Source organism: Urocampus carinirostris, chromosome 2, assembly GCF_059441175.1.
Source record: "Urocampus carinirostris isolate Australia breed hairy pipefish chromosome 2, RoL_Ucar_1.0, whole genome shotgun sequence".
Lineage (NCBI taxonomy): Eukaryota > Metazoa > Chordata > Actinopteri > Syngnathiformes > Syngnathidae > Urocampus > Urocampus carinirostris.
Genome location: NC_142350.1, coordinates 54,107,065 through 54,125,973, shown reverse-complemented (window position 1 = coordinate 54,125,973; position 18,909 = coordinate 54,107,065). Strand labels below are relative to the sequence as shown.

Sequence of the window (18,909 nt, the reverse complement as noted above, 5' to 3'; positions counted from 1 at the left end):
TTGTGAAGGGAAATCAGGGAGGAAAAAGGAGAAAACCTACTTAGGTTTGGGAGAAATATGCAATCTCCACCCAGGGAAAGTGGTAGCTGGAATTGAGCTGTGAGGCAGACATACAGAACTAACCAGTAGCCCACCTTAATACCAACGCATTATATTCACTCAAAACAGGACCAACCCTGGCTATTAAACTATCTTTACTTAGGAGTTCTTCAGTGTCTTACCTTTTTAGTTTTGCACCAATCCTTGCACCGAACAGCACCAAGGAAACAACCTCTTCAAACCGATTATTCAGTGAAGCATTCTTTTCCACTGTGGCTACCTGAACACACAACATATGTACGGTATGTTTTTAGACATTTCCTTTGCGCGTTGCAGGTATAAAAGAGTGAGAAGTGGGCCTACCACTATCAATTTTTTCAAGAATACTCTTAAAAATATATTTTTAATACAGGAATCAAAAGGTGCTTATGTAGATATTTTCAAACATAATTTCTTGGGTATGGTACCAAACTTAAGCCGACAGAAAGCGACATTTCCACATTCCCTTTGCACAACGTGGGTTCAAATGATTGAGAAGTGGACCTGCCGCTATCAATTACTGTACTCTTTAATTATACTTTAAAATACGGGAACTAAAAAGATGCATTTGAAGTCATTTTTGAGCGTCTATTTTTCGCTGCAGTATCAATTTTATGCCAATAGAGAGCAACGTTAGACTGAAATGGACAAGCTGTTTTTATATGCAATACACGGACGTTTATGAAAAAGTGAAAATGTCTGATTTGTCTTTTGAGGGGAACGTTAAAATACAATTTATGCTACTTTGAAATTAAAGTTTTCTTTTTTATGAATCCAAACTAATTTCTAAATCCCATAACCCATATACCACTCACTCAACAGGACAATATAGATCACACATTTCTATCCAAAAACCGAGAAAACACGTAGGAACAGTCAGACCTCGTGAAAGAAGTTGTCTTATCAGCGCCTCCAAGGTAAAAAATAAACGAATAAAATGTCATTAATTAAACGCGATAACAATAAAATTAGTTGTTTTGACAAGTAACCATGATAAAATGACATTATTATACATTAAAAAGACCGTGTTTAAGAAATACGAGTTGTCTCACTAAAGTATTGTAAATGCATTTCAATTGGGATAGCTACATGCTAATATTAGCATCGAGTACACGTAGTGCTCAGAAAAATTAACAAAGCGTCTCATTTTGCCGAAGACGACTCGAAAATGTAAGTTTTTGTATTGGGATTCTTTTTAAATGTATATTGCGTTCTTCATTATAGTCCAGGTTTATCTTTTTGTCTTACTGTTCTGTTACCCAAAATATTGAGTCTGTTTCCATCTGAGGGTGTAAATTAAACAGTAACATGCTTTTTTTCTCTAAATCAGTGTGAAAATGGGAAGTACGAAATCATCATTTTTATTTTTAGGTTTATGTTTACTATTACATTACATTTACATGACTATTACATTTGTATTTTTATATTCATTTATATAATCTGTTGACCAGTATTGGAGTGGTCCTCTAAAAGTCACAAAGCAGAAGTGATGGTCAATAAAAGTGCAAGCTGTCAAAAATAACAGAAGTGAAATATGGCCAAGGAGTGTGTGAAAGCACATAAGTCTTTATAAAAAGTGATAAATAGTTTTACTCAAAAATCCGACAGATTCTTTTTAGATATTACAATTGTTTATTGTACTGTTTATGCTACAATATTACTAGCTCGGTGGCCTTGGGGGTAGGGCGCCCACTCAGAGACTGGGAGGTTGCTGGTTCAAACCTTGGCCGAGTCATACCTAAGACGTACAACATCGGTACTCACTGTCTCCCTGCTTGGCGCTCAACATCAGGGGTTGGATTTGGGGGGTTTGACTGGGGGGGCTGGGAATCCCCTCCTCTGTATCAATCTCCCAGAAAGAGTCAGGAATGTGTTCTTGACTCTAGCCTCCCCCCACTAGGGGGATATGGCTCCGGTATATATAATAATCACTAGAGAGCAGTTTTTAATCTGCTGCCTAATGGCAGATGCTCCAGGTCCCTTCAAACTTATTATTATATTATTATTCACACGCTCAGAGTTAGGACTGACAAAATACTCTGAAACAAAAGATTGCCTATGTACAGTATAAAGAACATCTAATTATATTTTATTATGTATTCTTATTTCTGCACAATGTTGCGGTTAAATGTTTTAGCTCTATTTTCTGTGTTCTATTTTAAGATGCGTTTAGAGTTTAGGCCGGTCTACAAGTACTACCTTGTAAATATATATCCTAATCTTATTTTTTTCTCCTTTTCTTGAAAACAGCTTATTAAAAGATATCCTGTCTTTGTCAATGACGATAAAGACACTTCTGTTGTATTTCATTCTAATGCAAGTGTTAAGGGTTTGCAGTGGCAGCAGAAAAAAGCGTGATTAGTATTGTGTTGAAACTTCCTGAAAACATTTGTTATTGCACAAAGAGGGAAGAAAAGAATATTGGAAGGGGAAGAATCACTTCTGGATACAAAAGCTTGACTTACTCATATTGCGGTACGTAAACTCCATTTTAAAGATTGCTAAGACTTTGTTAAATGTGTAAACATGTTCAGAATTTATGTTCTGCTTGCTTCCAGCATGGCAACAGTTATTACTCATGTTTAAGTTAACTAGGATTTTTTTTTTTACTTGAGATTTAGTCCAAATCTTAGAGAGTAAAATCAAAACACCATTGGCTTATGTATTGTAGCTCTTTAGGATGACAGTTTACTGCGATTGAGTATTTATTGTCCTACTTTCCCAACCTGACTCTCATCAGTTTTATGCCTTTTTGTTATTAAATGGCAGATCTTCATGTTTTCATGTTGGTGTCCTAAAAGTCTGCTTTTTAGGATGTTCTTTCTCGCTTGGACCGCTTTGTTTCTCCACGTGATTGTCTACACAGGTATGACACCAGTCACTTATGTGTTTGCTAGCCAATTAATGTGTCACAATATTAGTAAATATTCAATAACTCATTTTTTCAGACCAATACCCAAATATTGAGTAGCAATTAATACCACTAACCAATACCATTAGTTCAAAAACTTTTATTCAATCGCCAAAAAGATAAATCCCCGAAACACGATTTTTCCCTTTTATTGGATTTATGTATTGGCAGTTTACCTATCCCTTAATTGTGCGTAAAATTGCCATTATCTCAAGTGGAGATACTTTGCAAACTTAGTATAGGTACTTTAACATCCCTAGTTGATATTATATAGTAGGTGTTTTCCAACCTTTTTTAAGCTGAAAGCTACATTTTGGTACTAATTAGCACAATGGGCTAGGAGTTCAAAATACAGTTATAAATAACAAGATATCATTTTATTATTATGTTGTGATTATATTATTTTATTATTATTTTATGGGCCTGCATCATGTTAGTGAGGCAAAATGTTTAGTCTCACTATAATACTGCCTAATTTGCATTTGCAACGACTGACTGTGATGCTGCATACCTGTACAACAGGAGTCGCAAACTCAGTTTAGCTGCGGGCCGACGAAAACAGAGTCTGGTTGAGGCACAAGTTAAGCTCAGATGAAAACATTCCAATGTTCTATAAATGTCTTTAGTTTTACCTTCAAATAAAATGAAAAGCATATAAAAAGTACAAAACCATTGCTCTCATCTGTTCCTGCTCGTTTGGCGCCAGCCGTTGCCGAAGCCTGACTGGTTCCCCTCCTATTTAAACTCAGTGCTCTCATTCACTCCTGGTCAGTCCGTCAACGAACCTCTGCACTTGCAAGGCAAGCAGTTTGACTCTGTCCAGTCCTGTCCGGTATCCTGCTTGTGTATCCTGTATCCGGTATCGATCCCGTCTGTCCCGTCCTCACCTGTATCTTGCGCGTGTATACTGTATCCGGTATCGATTCCGCCTGTCCCGTCCTATCCGGTATCTTGTATCCGGTATCGATTCCTTCTGTCCCGTCCTCACCTGTATCCGGTATCGATCCCGTCTGTCCCGTCTGTCCCGTCCTGTCCGGTATCCTGCTCGTCTGCCCCTGGCTTCCTGTTTTCCTGCGCCTGACTTCTCTGCCCTGCTTCTTCTGCCCAGCAATCGCCGAATCGCTGGCATTTGTGTTCCCGCGCATTACTGCCACACTTCCGTAAATAAAGCTTGGTGTGAAAACGTTTTGCGTTTGGGTCTACCGTCTGTTCAGGCTCTGACAAAAAAGTAACGAAAAGCATGAAAAAGTGCTGAAAAGCATGTAGAAGTAATGAAAAGTAGGAGTAAAAAAATGAACAAAAATTATGAAAACAATGACCAAAAAAGCCACTTGAAAAAACGTAAAAAAGACCAATAAACGATGGAAAATAAAACCACTCTAGTTTCGAATGTATAAGTTCAAGAATCTTTCATACCAGATACCTGACGGCCATGAATCATTATGAGTAGAAACTACTGTACTTCCATTCTTCTACATGTTTGACCTTAAGGTTTTGCCTCACTCAACATGTATTTTGAAGCATACGGCTACAACATCTGCACGTTGGGCTTCTGCATGAGCGTGAGCAAAAGACAGATCGAGGCTGAAACGGGACTCTGCGCCACCATCCCGTGCTCCTTCTCAGCCTTGCACTTCACACCGCAGAGCATCGTGTGGTTCAAGTGCCCTACCAGCAAAAGTAGATGCAGCGACTCCGAGATCATCTTCCACTCCAAAAACAGCAACAAAGTCCTTGACAGCTTCCAGGGACGAGTTCAGATGCTGAACCCCGACCTGAGTCACAAGGAATGCAGCATCATAATAAACAACCTTCTGCCCTCGGATTCTGGAGCTTATCAGCTGAGGGTTAATGGCTTGCTGGCGAACAAGTCTGAAGGATTCACTTTCAACACCCGAGTGATGATCAACGTTTCATGTGAGTTGCTTGGCTAATTTTGCATAGAAACAGTGTTAAAATTAACCGTTTTCCTAGGTTAGGTTTTGAATCTAGAGTTGGATGGTGCCAGTGAATTTGAACCAAACTCACATTTTTTTCATCATCATGTCTTACATTATAACTCATTTATCAGTCAATTTACAAATGATCACATGGTTTAAATCACAGAATATAATATATTTTACAATTTCTCCTCCTCGTCCTTTTTACTCTCTAGACACAATACAGTCCACAAAACCTGGGACAATTAGGGGCTTTCACATGTAAATTTATAAATTGGGATCATAACTTTGGCGGCACGGTGGATGAGTGGTTAACGCTTCTGCAGCACACTTCTGAGGGCATGGATGTCATGGTTGCCATGGCGCCCACTTGGACACGCTCGTGTGTGTCACGGTTGCCGTGGTGCCCAATTGGCCCTTCCCGTGTGGCGCAGCTGAAGCTCATTTAGAGATTGACTTTCTGTGTATATAAGCTCAGTGCTCTCTTGCTTCAGTGTCAGCCCGTCAATGAACTTCTGCCCCACAAGATGTGGGTTCTGTCCTGTTTTCCTGTGATATCTGCAGTCCGGAATTGTTCCTGTTTATTTTTGTTCTGTTTGATTTCGGGTTCCAGTTTTGTTTTTCTGTTGATTCTTGTCCTGTTGGTTAGTTTCTCCAGTTTTGGTTCCCGTCTAGTTTCTCCTATTTATTTTTGTTACCCTGATTCGTTATCGATCTTGTCTGTCTCTGGCATTCTGTCCTTCCACGCCAGAGCGGCTTCCTAACGTGCATGACTCCCCATTTCCAATAAAATAAAAAGCTTGTGTGAGAACGTCACACGATTGGGTCCTGTATCTGTTCTGGTTCTGACAATGGAATCAAATCCTGTGCAGAGTTTGCACTCAGGTTTCATCCCACATTCCAAAAACATTCATATCAGGTCAATCGGCCGCTCCAAACTGTCTCTAGGTGTGAATGAGCGAGTGAGTTGTCTATCTGTGTGTGCCCTGCGACTGCCTGGCAACCAGTTCAGGGTGTCCCCTGCCCACTGCCCGAAGATAGCTAGGATGGGCTGCAGCACCCCGCGACCCTAGTGAGGATAAACGGTGCAGAAAATGGATGAATAAATAATACTGATTCGGAATATGTATCGTCATTGTCAAAGAGCAACGAAACTTCGTTTGGAGCATCTAGTCATTCATTCGAATCCACAGTCCGATTGCACAGGGCAGTTTTGAGTTCCGGTTGTTAAGGTTTGTGAAACACCGTGGCAATGGCATCTTCAGTTGACTGGTTCTCCCTTTATGCAAATCTGTATGGGTCAAGGAAGGGTGGTAAGGAAGTTTCGATGTGTTTAATATCCAGTCTCTCAAAGCATTTGGCAAGTATAAAAGTGAGAGCCACAGGCGAGACTGTTTGGGGACGGGAACGATGATTGCTGATTCAAAGGAGGCAGGGACCACTGAGAAATACAGCGAGTTTTTCTAAATGGAAGTGAAGAGGTCAGCCAGCTGCAGCACAATCTCTCAGCACCCGTCCCACTATTTTATCTAGACCGGCTGCTTTCCTAATGTTAATATGGTGGAAGGCGCATCTCACTTCATGCGTGCTCAGGACTGGAGTGAGGTTGGTTGAGGGTAGAGTGGACAAGACCGGGTCAGTGTTGTCCCTGACAAAGCGGGCATAGAAGTGGTTTAGATCCTCGTATATTAGCTGAGGGTGGTTATGACTTCCTATTGTAGTCTGTCATGGCCCTTCTTCCATGTGTCATCCATGGTGTGTTAGGGAACACACAGAAAATTTGTGCCACTGCTCGTTAGGATTCCAAAAATAGAATTAAAATAGTATTAATGATTTAAAATGAATACATCATTTTGTGGCGGTCCTTGCTAAGATTCTATAAACCCGAAAAATAAAACAAATTATAACTTAAACTCAGTAAATAACATAACAATAAAATAATAAACAATTTAGTGATACTCCTTCACGATTCTAGAAAGTTGAATAAATATATACTGGACTGTCTCAGAAAATTAGAATATTGTGATAAAGTTCTTTATTTTCTGTAATGCAATTAAAAAAACAAAAATGTCATACAATTTGGATTCATTACACATCAACTGAACTATTTCAAGCCTTTTATTATTTTAATATTGCTGAATTTGGCTTACAGCTTAAGAAAACTCAAAAATCCTATCTCAAAATATTAGAATACTTCCTCAGACCAAGTAAAAAAATAATTTTATAACAGCAAAACTAAATCAAACATTTGAAAATGTCCTTTGATGCACTCAGTACTTGGTTGGGAATCCTTTTGCACGAATTACTGCATCAATCCGGCGTGACATGGAGGCAATCAGCCTGTGGCATTGCTGAGGTGTTATTGATGCCCAGGATGCTTCGATAGCGGCCTTCAGCTCATTTGCATTTGTAGGTCTGGTGTCTTTCATCTTCTTCTTAACTATACCCCACAAATTCTCGATGGGGTTCAGGTCAGGGGAATTAGCAGGCCAATCAAGGACAGTGATGCCATGGTCAGTGCACCAGTTACTGGTGGTTTTGGCACTGTGGGCAGGTGCCAGATCATGCTGGAAAATGAAATCCTCATCTCCATAGAGCTTTTCAGCAGATGGAAGCATGTAGTGCTCTAAAATCTCTTGGTACACAGTTGCATTTACTCTGGACTTGATGAAACACAGTGGACCAACACCAGCAGCTGACATGGCTCCCCAAACCATTGCTGACTGTGGGAACTTCACACTGGATTTCAAGCAACTTGGATTTTGCTCCTCTCCAGCCTTTCTCCAGACTCTGGCGCCTTGACTCCCAAATGAAATTCAAAACTTGCTTTCGTCTGAAAAGAGGACTTTGGACCACTCTGCAACTGTCCAGTGCTTCTTCTCCATAGCCCAAGTCAGACGCTTCTTCCGTTGTCTTGAGTTCAGAAGTGGCTTGACCATGGGAACACGGCTATTGTAGCCCATTTCCCGGACACGTCTGTGAACTGTGGCTTTTGATACCTGGACTCCAGCTTCAGCCCACTGTCTTTGAAGCTCCCCCAAATTCTGGAAGCGGCTCTTCGTCACAATTTTGTTAAGGCTGCGGTCATCTCTCTTGGTTGTGCAGCGTTTCCGGCCACATTTTTCCCTTCCAACAGACTTTTTGTGGATATGCTTTGAAACTGCACTCTGTGAACAGCCTGCTCTTTGAGAATTTTCCTTTTGTGTCTTACCCTCCTGATGGAGGGTATCAATGATGGTCCTCTGGACAGCAGTCTTCCCCATACTTGTGATTTAGTTTACTGAACCAAGCTGAGTGTTTTTAAGGCTCAGGAAACCCTCGCAAGGTGTTTCGAGTTAATTAGATGATTCAGGTGATTAGTTGAATAGCCTACTTGTATACTTTTTCATGATATTCTAATATTTTGAGATAGGATTTTTGAGTTTTCTTAAGCTGTAAGCCAAATTCAGCAATATTCAAATAATAAAAGGCTTGAAATAGTTCAGTTGATGTGTAATGAATCCAGAATGTATGACATTTTTGTTTTTTTAATTGCATTACAGAAAATAAAGAACTTTATCACAATATTCTAATTTTCTGAGACAGTCCAGTACACAATAAAAAATAATAATAACATATTAAATACATACATTTTTGATAATCCATGTTAGATTTCTAGAAATAAAATAATACTATTAAACAATAATATTTTAAAAAGAGAAATGATTAAGTGGTACTCCTCATTAGAATTCTAAAAATTAATAAATATAACAACACGCTACAATATAATAATAATAATAATAATAATAGATGAATGATCGAGTGGTACTGCACATTAGAATTCTAAAAATTTGAAAAATCAAAAAGAAACAAAATAAAATCACAAGTCTAAATGTTTGTGTTACTTGTTAGGGTTCTAAAAATAGGAAAAAGTAAAAACATTTTAAAAGTATACAACAAAATAAAATAAGTATTGTAAATGGCAACCAAAAAACGTTACCCGATCTTCCGTGTTCATGATCATAACGTATTTGTGTAATTTTCCTATCTTACTGCCACTGTAAATGTTGCTACATGAATAATTCCTTAGGAACTCACAAATATTTATTATATATCATTGATATAGTGTTGTTGTTGTTTTGTTTACATTTTTATCATTTTACAAAATTTTATCTGGTTACCTTACTTTTGCACTAAAGGTGAAGCCCTCCAATCTTGATTTTTTTATATATTGACAATAAAAACCAATCATTCATTCATGTAGTGTTCTCTTTTCAGCACTCAAGGAGAAGCCCAACTTGTTCACCCCAATAGCAACCGCCGGTAAAACAGTGACGTTCATCTGTGTGGCCCCGGGTATTTGCTCAGGGGCCGCCCCCACCTTTAGCTGGGAGTGGAAGCGAGCGAGAAGCAACGAAACACACGCCATCGTCAACAACGTGACTTTCTGGAGGGAGATTTTTTCACCGACCGCTCACAGATACAAATCAAGCTGGACCTTCAATGCTACTGCCGAACACCACAACAGCCACGCCACATGCAAAGTGTCCTATTCGGAATTAAATCTGACCACGGAGAAAACGATGAAGCTGCATGTTAATTGTGAGTAACACCTACTAATTACATCGTCGTGTGTGTGCATTGTGGGATTTGCCTGTTTTTCTTACCTAAAACCCAAACACAATGGATTTCAAATGAAGTGGTAGTTGATGTGCTTTAATTCCATACTTACATCTTTAACTTGAAGAAATATACACAACTTGCATTATTCTAACAACAAGTATCCTTGGGATAAAACTAAGATCCCAGTGAAAACAATCTCTCAGTCATCAAAATAGCCCTTTAGAATCATTTGAACTCTTTAGGGATAAGTGAGTACTAGATGTTGCATATATATATATATATATATACACATATATATATATATATATATATATATATATATATATATATATATATATATATATATATATATATATATATATATATATAATTTTTTTTTTTTTTTTTTTTAAGTTTTTGGGGTTTCACCGGAATAAGTAGCCAATTGTGCCAGGTACCCAAGGAACAGATTCAAAGACCATGATTTCACTGGACAGGTTTATCGGAATTTATTCAAGAGTGGATGTGGAAGACCTGAATCAGAGGAAAGACTTGATGAATCTGCAGGTTAGTGGGGCAAGCAGGGAGCTGGAGACACTGTTTTTTGGATTGGAGGGAGCGCAGAAGCAAAGGAAAGAAGCAATGGTTTAACAGGAGGCAAATGCTATAATTAAGAAAGGAATCTAAAGATCTAAGTACAAAACATGAGTACAAATCAAAACAGGGATCTGCTGGCCACCGGCTTAAGCTGCGAGACATGTACTACAGGATGAACTTTATGTGCAGGAGGGAGGACAAACCTTAATTTAAAGGGTTTGACGATGTGCTCCACAGTGTATTGCCCAACATATCGCAGATTCATCTTACGGATAGAGGTCCGAGAGGTCCGGAGAGGCAGGTCCTTGGCCAACAACCATACCTTCTGCCCTGGCAGGTAAACAGGAGCTGGCACGCTTCGCCGGTTGAAACTGCTTTGACTGCGCTCAGAAGCATGGAGCAGCGCAGCCCGGGCAGTCTTCCAGACGTGCTGTGACCGCCGTGCCCTGATGGATGGAACTCCTATCTCCAGCTTCTGTTGGGAAAACAGAGGAGGCTGAGAACATTGATATGGGGTCATATCAGTGGCAGAGCTCTTCATGGTGTTGACTACTCCACCCAGGGCAGGCATGTAGCTCAGGAGGAGGGGTTTCTGTAAGCGACACAGCGGAGGGCACCCTTGACAGCCTGGCTAGCCCTCTCTGCCTGTCCGTTGGACTGGGGGTGAACACCAGATGAGAGACTGGCCGTGGCCCCAATTTCTCTACAAAAGGCTTGCCACACCCTGGTGGTGAACTGAGATCTGCAGTTTCTGCTGCGCAGGGGAGTTTGAAAAGCGGAACATAGTGGACTACTTCAGAGAACCTTTAAACCACTGTCAGGATGGTACCAGAGTCCTGGGATACGGGAAGGCCAATGACGAAGTCCAGGGCTATGTGGGACCATGGCCGACTAGGTACAGGCAGGGGATGCAGAAAGCGTGCCGGAGGGCGATGAGTGGCCTTATTTCGAGCGCAGCCAGAAACTTCTCTGATGTCTTCTTGAGGAATGGGCTATGGGAATCTGCGTCTGACACTCACCAGGATGGCAGGCAAAGAGGCTGGAGTGACCCCACTCAAACACTTGAGGACGGACAGCAGTAGGCATGAACAGCCAGTTTGGGGGCCCATCTCCTGGATCTGGCTGGGCCTGCCTCACCACAGACTCAATTTTCCAGGTGACGAAACCTACCAGCCTGGTTGGGGAAAGGATGGTGTCTTGACTCTGCTGAACGTCAGCACCATCCTGAGAAAACTGACGGGAGAGGGAATCCGCCCTGATGTTTTTGAAGCCCGGGAGTAGGTGAGGGTGAATTTGAACCGGCTTAAGAACAGGGCCTCTTTCCTGACCTGCTGAAGGACAGATTGTCGTGGTCTGACCACAGGATAAATGGCTGCTCCACTCCTGCAGAGCCTCGTGGACCGCTAGAAGCTCTTTGTTCCGACGTCATAATTCTTATTTGCAGTGTTCAGGCATTGGGAAAAATAGATACAAGGGTGGATCCTCTCATCCTCTGACAGCTGAGACATGTCGAGTCTGATGCCTGTGATAGAGGCACCGACATTGATGATTAATACCCGAGAAGGAGTACCTTTTAAAACGAGAGTACAAAAAATACATGGCTTGGCTTCCACAAACCACAATGGTCAACGTTCCAGCCCCGGGCCCGCATCCAGCAGTCTGTCAAGGCAGCTGCAGCTGCCGCTGCACTGATAGCAACTCTCCCTACCTGTGCTGGTCAAGGTTTTTTAACTCGGGGCGTGGCACAACATAAGTATCTTTAGATTATTATTGGAAGTAACTTTATAAAATAATTCGTAAAATATTGTATAAATATTGTATTGAGTATTTTTTTTCTAAAAATGGAATCGGAAAAATATATTTATTGGTTGTTTTGGCATTGGCAGGTAAAAATGTTTTGGCATTGGCAGGTAAAAATGTGGTAGTATTGGACATCGCAGTATTCCACCTTCAGTTTTTGAATTGATGAACAAATGGGCTTTATTGTCACTTTACGATGGAGGGCTTCTGCTTCCAGTGCAAGTAAAAATAATTTAGATAAGTAAAAATATCTGTTTTTCTCCTAGATTGGAACCCTCCATCCATCTCCGGGCGTACGACTTTAAAAGAAGGCGACACCCTGAGACTTCTGTGCAGCGGTGACAGTAACCCGCCTTCTCACGTAAAATGGAATATTCCTTATTCCAACTACACAAATGTGCGGCATGGGCCGCAGAAAAAGCCCACCTTAGGAAGCGCCTCCCTCGTCATCCCCAATGTGACGATGGCCCACTCTGGTCGCTATGCCTGCGAAGCGACCCAAATTTTGACGCATGTGGACGTGACAGTGACATGTGAGCAAACACTTTTTGCTTTTACAGAGCGGGATACAGTGGTTTTCACACAAGATTCATTTATTCCAGGTTCGCGCTCGTAGTTCAAATTGGCTGTGTAACGAGCATATTTTCCCGATCTGAAATAATTAAAAAATAATTGGTTTTCTCCCGTCCTTTGAAAAGCATCCAAGTGAAAACTAAATAGCTGTATAACACATCTTCTTGATCACCACATACACATTCAAACAGAAATTCAACATAAAAACATACAGTAATATGATTACTAAAATGATATTACGGAATAATATGGGTGTTTGTTATGAGCACTTGGCATGGAGGCAGTCGTTCTAACAAATGTGTGCGCGGGGTGTGGGAGAAGGGGGATTCCAAGGAGGTGTCACAGAGATAACATAACTGTCCAATTGTACGTTTTGCATGTATTTTTTAAGTTTTTTTAAACATTTTAATTTGTGTACTTCTTAAAAAAAATGTATACAGGGATTATGGCTTTTAAATTACAATCTGCGTCTAACGCACATTTGCTTTAGCTCTTTATGTATAAAAAAATGTTTGAGTGCAACAATGTGCATTGAGCACAACGAAAACTAGCATATTTTGCTACTGCATTGAAAACTAACATCTTCCTACTGTATGTGTCAAAAAGGAGCTTATGCTATGCCAAAAATACTTATTCTCTATTGTCGTCTTGTTCTGAACCATATTGTCCCATAATCATCTTGTTCAACTAAATTCTACTTCCAATATCACACTAACAGGAAATAAAATAGAAGTCAAATCGCCATAACATGAAAATAAATGAAAGAAGCTGGTAGTTAAACACCATCAGTAGCATGGACTAGTACATGGACTAAATTTACTTTAAAGACAAAGAAATAATAAAATAAATTTTCTATCATTCATCATTCAAAATAAGTATTTTTTGTGACACCCTAAAGGTGACAGTGTATAATAGTCCAAACAATGAACAACAGGGTTCGATAATAGTCAAAATAATCAAATCAATTCAAATGACACACACAATGGTTAAAATACAATTAAATCTAACAAAATAGATAGTAACAGAAATAAAATATGGTTATGGCAAGGTACAGAATAACCATGTAAGGAATGGACCCTAGGGGGGCTTAACCACACTGATAAGGAAGGCAGCAGATGGCCTAATGATTTTCAGCCATTGCTCAAACCCTACCAGCAGAAGGAAACACTGAAATATAAAAATAGAACAAAAAGCAACTCCAGAACAAAACATGAAATTGTAAAATAAAAAGTCAAATGTGATTAAACAAATGAAACCTATGTCAGTTAAAAGACATATTAAAATAAGTGGGTCTTGAGCCTCCTCTTAAGAATATCAACTAATGTGCCTGTGTTAGGATTTGACTAGGACATTAAAGGTAACGACAATTTTAAAACGCGTGTATTGTGATCCCTCCTTCCGGCCCCCATAGGCACACGTGGTGCCGAACTTTGTAGTAGCTGCAAGCTGGCTATGTACTTTTTCGGAAGATGAGAGAAAGCAGGGCATTACAATGATTTAAACTAAAAGATACAAAAGCATGCATTAGCCTCTCTATGTTTGCCTGAAAGAGAAAGGTGGACTTTGGCTAGATTTTTGAGATGATAAAACCCAAGCTATATTTTAGATATGTGGAATAAAATTGGGGCTAAGTTGTTAGTACGTTCGCGGGACAGTTTTGGGATCATGGGTTCAAATCCAGCTACCAGCCTTCCTGTGCGGAGTTTGTATTTTCTTGCCATGCTTTGTGTGAATTTCCTCCTGGCACTTGGGTTTCCTCCCACATTCCAAAAACATGCATGTTAGGTTAATTGGTTGGTCCAAATTGTCCCTAGGTATGAATGAGCGTGTTGTCTGTCTCTATGTGGCCTTCGACTGGCTGGCAACCAGTGTCCCCTGCCCACTGCCCAAAGACAGCTGGGATTGACTCCAGCACCCCCGTGGCCCTGCTGAGGATAAGCGGTGAAGATAATTGATGGATGGAATAAAATGGAGATTTTTTTATGACATCTGATCGTCTTAAATCTTGTAGTTTTGGTAAAATGTATCTCTCTGGCTTTCACAACCAATGACTAAGACTTTTGTTTTGCCCTGATTGAGCTGTAGGAAGTTCTCCGCCATCCATAACTAAATCTGAAATGCATTTTTAAAGGATATCTATAAGACTTGTGTCATCAGGATATACGACAATATAGAGCTGGGTCTCATCCGTCTAACTATGGAAATTGACAATGTCTTCCAAGGGGAAGCATATACAGATTATAAAGCACTGGGCCTAAGATTGAACTTTGTGAAACCCCACATGTAACTTCATGGGTTCTTGAAGAACATGAAATAAACTGGAATCGTATGCAATCTCCTTTGGAGGTCCAATATTAAAGATTCTGACAAATTTATTTACTATAAAATATACTACATGTACATACTTTACTGAAAAAGTTAATGCAAATGCTCCACTTTTCAGGGTTTTCGGGTATTCTCAACGGGTCTGGATGTTGGCTGCGGAGGTCACTGTTAACTTGCATGTGCATCAGTGAGGGGGTCCCTCAACCTGCCATCACGTGGCCGTTTCTGGAGAACCGGACCCTCTGCAGATCTGTCACACTCCAGTCCAATGAGCGCATAAACAGCAGCATCACACTGATTTCAGACAATGTCAACATCTCTTCTGTAGAGTGCATCAGTGTGCATCAAGATGGCGAAAATAGGAAAACATTAAACGTTCAAATAATATTAGATCAGGACGGTAAGAATTACAATTTTTATTAATGTCCCACAGATACTTATGACTGTCTGTTACTTGTGTCTGAAAAAAACAACAATTATTTAAGTAACATTTGATAGTCTTAGAAACTTAATACTTTTGTTGGAGATAATTCAAATTTATTATCTGATATTTTGGATCAGTAAAGAATTCTCATTTGATGCCCGAAAACATTCTAGACTTTCTCCCATAAAATTCTTGTTCTGTTCTTCTATTTCTGTTATGACTTTCAGTATTGTGCCCCTTTTGTTGTTGTTTCTTCTTAGGGGCCGGTCACACAGCAGTTTGCGGCTGAATCACGGCCAGAAATTTCTGCCTGTGAGGCGGACGCTATTGGATGCTTTGAGATCGCCATACAGACGAGATACAGCAAATGTTTTGCGTTTCTCAATTCTTTAGAGCGTGGGTACACAGCCTTTCACGGGCGTATCGAGGCTGAACCACGGTCAGAAATTTCTGGCCGTGAAGCAGACGCTGTTGGGCGCTGTTAGACGCTTTGAGACCGCCATAGAGACGAGACGAGATACAGCAGTGCTTTACTCGCGGTCGGAAATTCACACGCGGTTGGCCGCGCAAAAAAGTTTTGAGCTGCTCAAAACCTTGAGCACGTGTTAACCGCGGGCGGCACACGAGGTAATGACGCGGAAATGACGCGGAACGACGTGCTCTGGCCGCGGCCAGGGCGTGGTTACACATGGGTAGGACGGGAAATTTCAGCGGGTAATCATGGGTGGAGCATGGTAATAGCATGTTCTGCGCCTGTATCGCGGTGTTATTACGTGAAATTAGCGTGTTACGCGTGTGACGGTCAAACGCCTTTCTCCACGTATATACAGCGCGATTTGCCGAGCACACGTCAGTTGTGCTCGAGACGTCAAGGGGTGGACATGGATCCCCGTCACCGTAGTGACCTCGTCTTAATCCATTTTTATTTCTTGACATTTATTTTCATTTCATAACAATATACATAAAATCAAAATGAAAAACTATTACAATAATAACATATTGGCTTCTTCGGTGCCATTCTCACAACCACCTCTTCTTCTCTTACTTTAATTCAGACCATGGTATGAAAAAGATCATGACCATACTTCGCCTGGATGTCTTTATTGCATTTTTATGTGGCGCAATCCTGTCAGCCATTGTGTTCTTGTTGTCCAGGACATGCTGCAAGTAAAACATCATTATCAATTTTTTTACACTCTACTTTTAATGGAGACATTTAAAAGGTTTTTTTCTGTGTCAAGTTTCAGAAATGCAAAGAAGAGTTCAGGGCTTTCGGATTTGGAGCTGTCTAGCCCAGAGGACCCACAGGTATTCATTTGTCTACTAACTACATTTTTTTACAACCGGGGCTAATAAGAATATACTGAATTAATTGTAAATGTAATTGTATATATAAACTAGACAATTCCCGCGGCAATTGTAAGAGTTGTTGTTGATCTGGAAGATGATCCCGTCGTGTATATATAACCCGGGTTGTTAGCATTGTGAGTTAGCATAAAATTTTTAACCCAGAGAGATGTTTCTGTGCCCTGTGCTTACAGCACTTGGCAATGTAGTTGTGCCTTGCTGAAGTAATCACAACTAAATATGAAACATTCACATTAATTTAGATGTTTAAGAGAACAAAATCTGAAAATCATACTCCTCACAAGTGATAATTGATGACTAGCCAATAGGCTTCTGGTTCAGCTAATGCTAGTAGTTGACGTTGGTTGGCCTCTGAAATTCTTTTCCGACACCTATCACAAAGAGGATCAAATGTTTTAAATGTTAAATCCAAACATATCTCATTTAAGTGTCTAAAAATGAGCATTAGCTAGCCAATAGCGGGAACTAACATTAACATTTGACTTTATTTCCTGGGCCTTATACTCATTAAACAGCTCTACATTGTACAGTCTGTTAGATTTTTTTTCAAAATCTTTTGTTAGTTATGAATCTAATGGTGATTCTAAAAAAATGATTTCAGTAAGTAGATTTGTAAGGAATGTTCTCTATTAGTGGCTAGTTTCAGCCTATAATTTAGAGATAATTACTTCTATTGTAAAAATGTATCTCATTTTTTTATTGTTTATTTTTTCGTGAATAAAATGTTTCCAATGGAAAAATGTTTCAAAAAATAGAGATACATCTTTTTGAAATAGCAGCAAGTATATATTTTGTTTGTACAGTACTTTTTACACAACAATGGTTATCTCAGTAGCCTAGATGGTAGTGTGCCCGCTTTGAGACTGGGAGGTCGCTGGTTCGCGCCTCGGCCGAGTCATACGTTATTGGTAAAATGGCGGCGCCCTCTGTTGGCTGCGGCTGCATCGGCTCGCTACAACGGGTCAGGTGTATCGACATTTCGTTCTGTGTACATTGTTACAAAGAATGACAATACAAAGGAAATTATTATTATTATTATTATTTAATTTAAATCAAAATTGTCCAGTTAGTGATAACAACATAGTGGACATTGTTTACAATGATATCCGACATGGCACTCCAGGATAAACACGTAACAAAGACATGAAAGAGAAAAATAACATTAAACAATTGCCTGGAATAGTCAAAAGATAATTTCAAGGTAGTGCTTAGGGACTTGCTTGATAATCAGGTTGATTTCAGAATTACATTTTTATATTACAGCAATTAAGAAGCGTCATTGCTTCTTCAACAGTAAAATTCACAATTAAAAAAACATAAACAAAGAGATGTGTGTGTTATGTATTTTCCCAAGCACCACTTCATTTAGGGCCAAGTTGCACTTAATTCACTATTCATGTCCTCTGTTGTTAGGAACACAGCCTCAAAAATGTCAACAAAGGGCCGACTCTCAAAGCGGAAGTGGACTACGCCATCATCAATTTTTCCGAATTTAGAAAAAATGACATCGGGGAGGCGCCAGCCAATCGTCAGGTCACCGAATATGCCGAGATAAAGACAAAGGGGGTTAGCGACCAATCGGATGAGAATAATGACGACAAAGAAGAGGAGGAAATTCCAGTGGAGGAGGACAAGACAAAATTTAACTGTAATGAAGAGGAGGAAGATGAAGCTTTGTATTCTACTGTCAAAGAGGCTATGATGTTATGAATGGTCATCCTTTTAGTTTTCATTTTACAACCATTACTATCTTATATCAATAAATCAATCAAAATGGATTTGTATAGCGCATTGCGGGCAACAAATTGCAACTTAAAGTGCTGTATAAACACGACAATATACACTAAAAATACAAGACAAAATAGATAATAAAATACATGACCACATACATGACAACATTTATGACAAATACACGACAATAACGGCAAAATAAATGACAAAATAAATAACCATCATACTTTTTGGCCTGCTCCTGGTGTTAAAAGTGCCTGACATCACGAGACGTGCAGGGTGCGTAATGCATATGAGTATGTAATCATTGAGTGGTTCATTACTATGGGCTTCATTCTTTTGGGCCTGAGATAGTACATGTGGTGTTACTTTAAGTAGAGTGTTTTCTGGTCACTTCATAATTAAGAATTACAAATCTAAAGAATTAGAAATGGCAATTGATCAAATATAATTTTAGGGAAAATGGAAAGGAAGTCCAAAATGGAAGGAAGTAACAATTAAAGAAAAAAATGGTGCTGTATTTTGATAAAAATAGTTTAGTATATAGAAAAAAGTGACAGCCTATAAAAGTGACAACAAAG

General features: G+C 39.7%; 1 protein-coding gene across 8 annotated transcripts; it reads left to right on the top strand.

Moving 5' to 3' along the window:
• Window positions 1–7: 7 nt before the first annotated feature.
• On the top strand, window positions 8–18,375 carry LOC148372515 (sialic acid-binding Ig-like lectin 14). 8 transcript variants are annotated; one of them, XM_088327112.1, is made up of 10 exons: window positions 8–341; window positions 2,484–2,553; window positions 2,892–2,944; window positions 4,511–4,906; window positions 9,187–9,510; window positions 12,174–12,440; window positions 14,924–15,205; window positions 16,285–16,396; window positions 16,471–16,537; window positions 18,011–18,375. In XM_088327112.1, exons 1-10 carry the CDS (start codon window positions 335–337, stop codon window positions 18,305–18,307), a joined length of 1,875 nt encoding a protein of 624 aa, XP_088183238.1. In that variant the 5' UTR covers window positions 8–334; the 3' UTR covers window positions 18,308–18,375. The 8 variants fall into 8 exon arrangements, with proteins under 8 accessions (XP_088183238.1, XP_088183237.1, XP_088183242.1 ...); XM_088327111.1 differs by having other exon boundaries at window positions 2,880–2,944; XM_088327115.1 differs by lacking the exon at window positions 8–341 and adding an exon at window positions 710–995 and having other exon boundaries at window positions 2,880–2,944.
• Window positions 18,376–18,909: the final 534 nt, after the last annotated feature.

What these genes read in the sequence shown, in the direction of transcription:
- LOC148372515 (XM_088327111.1), top strand. An exon ending in CCACGTGATTGTCTACACAG is followed by an intron (nt 2,945 to 4,510) that starts GTATGACACCAG and finishes TGTATTTTGAAG; the next exon opens with CATACGGCTACAACATCTGC. An exon ending in GATGAAGCTGCATGTTAATT is followed by an intron (nt 9,511 to 12,173) that starts GTGAGTAACACC and finishes TTTTTCTCCTAG; the next exon opens with ATTGGAACCCTCCATCCATC.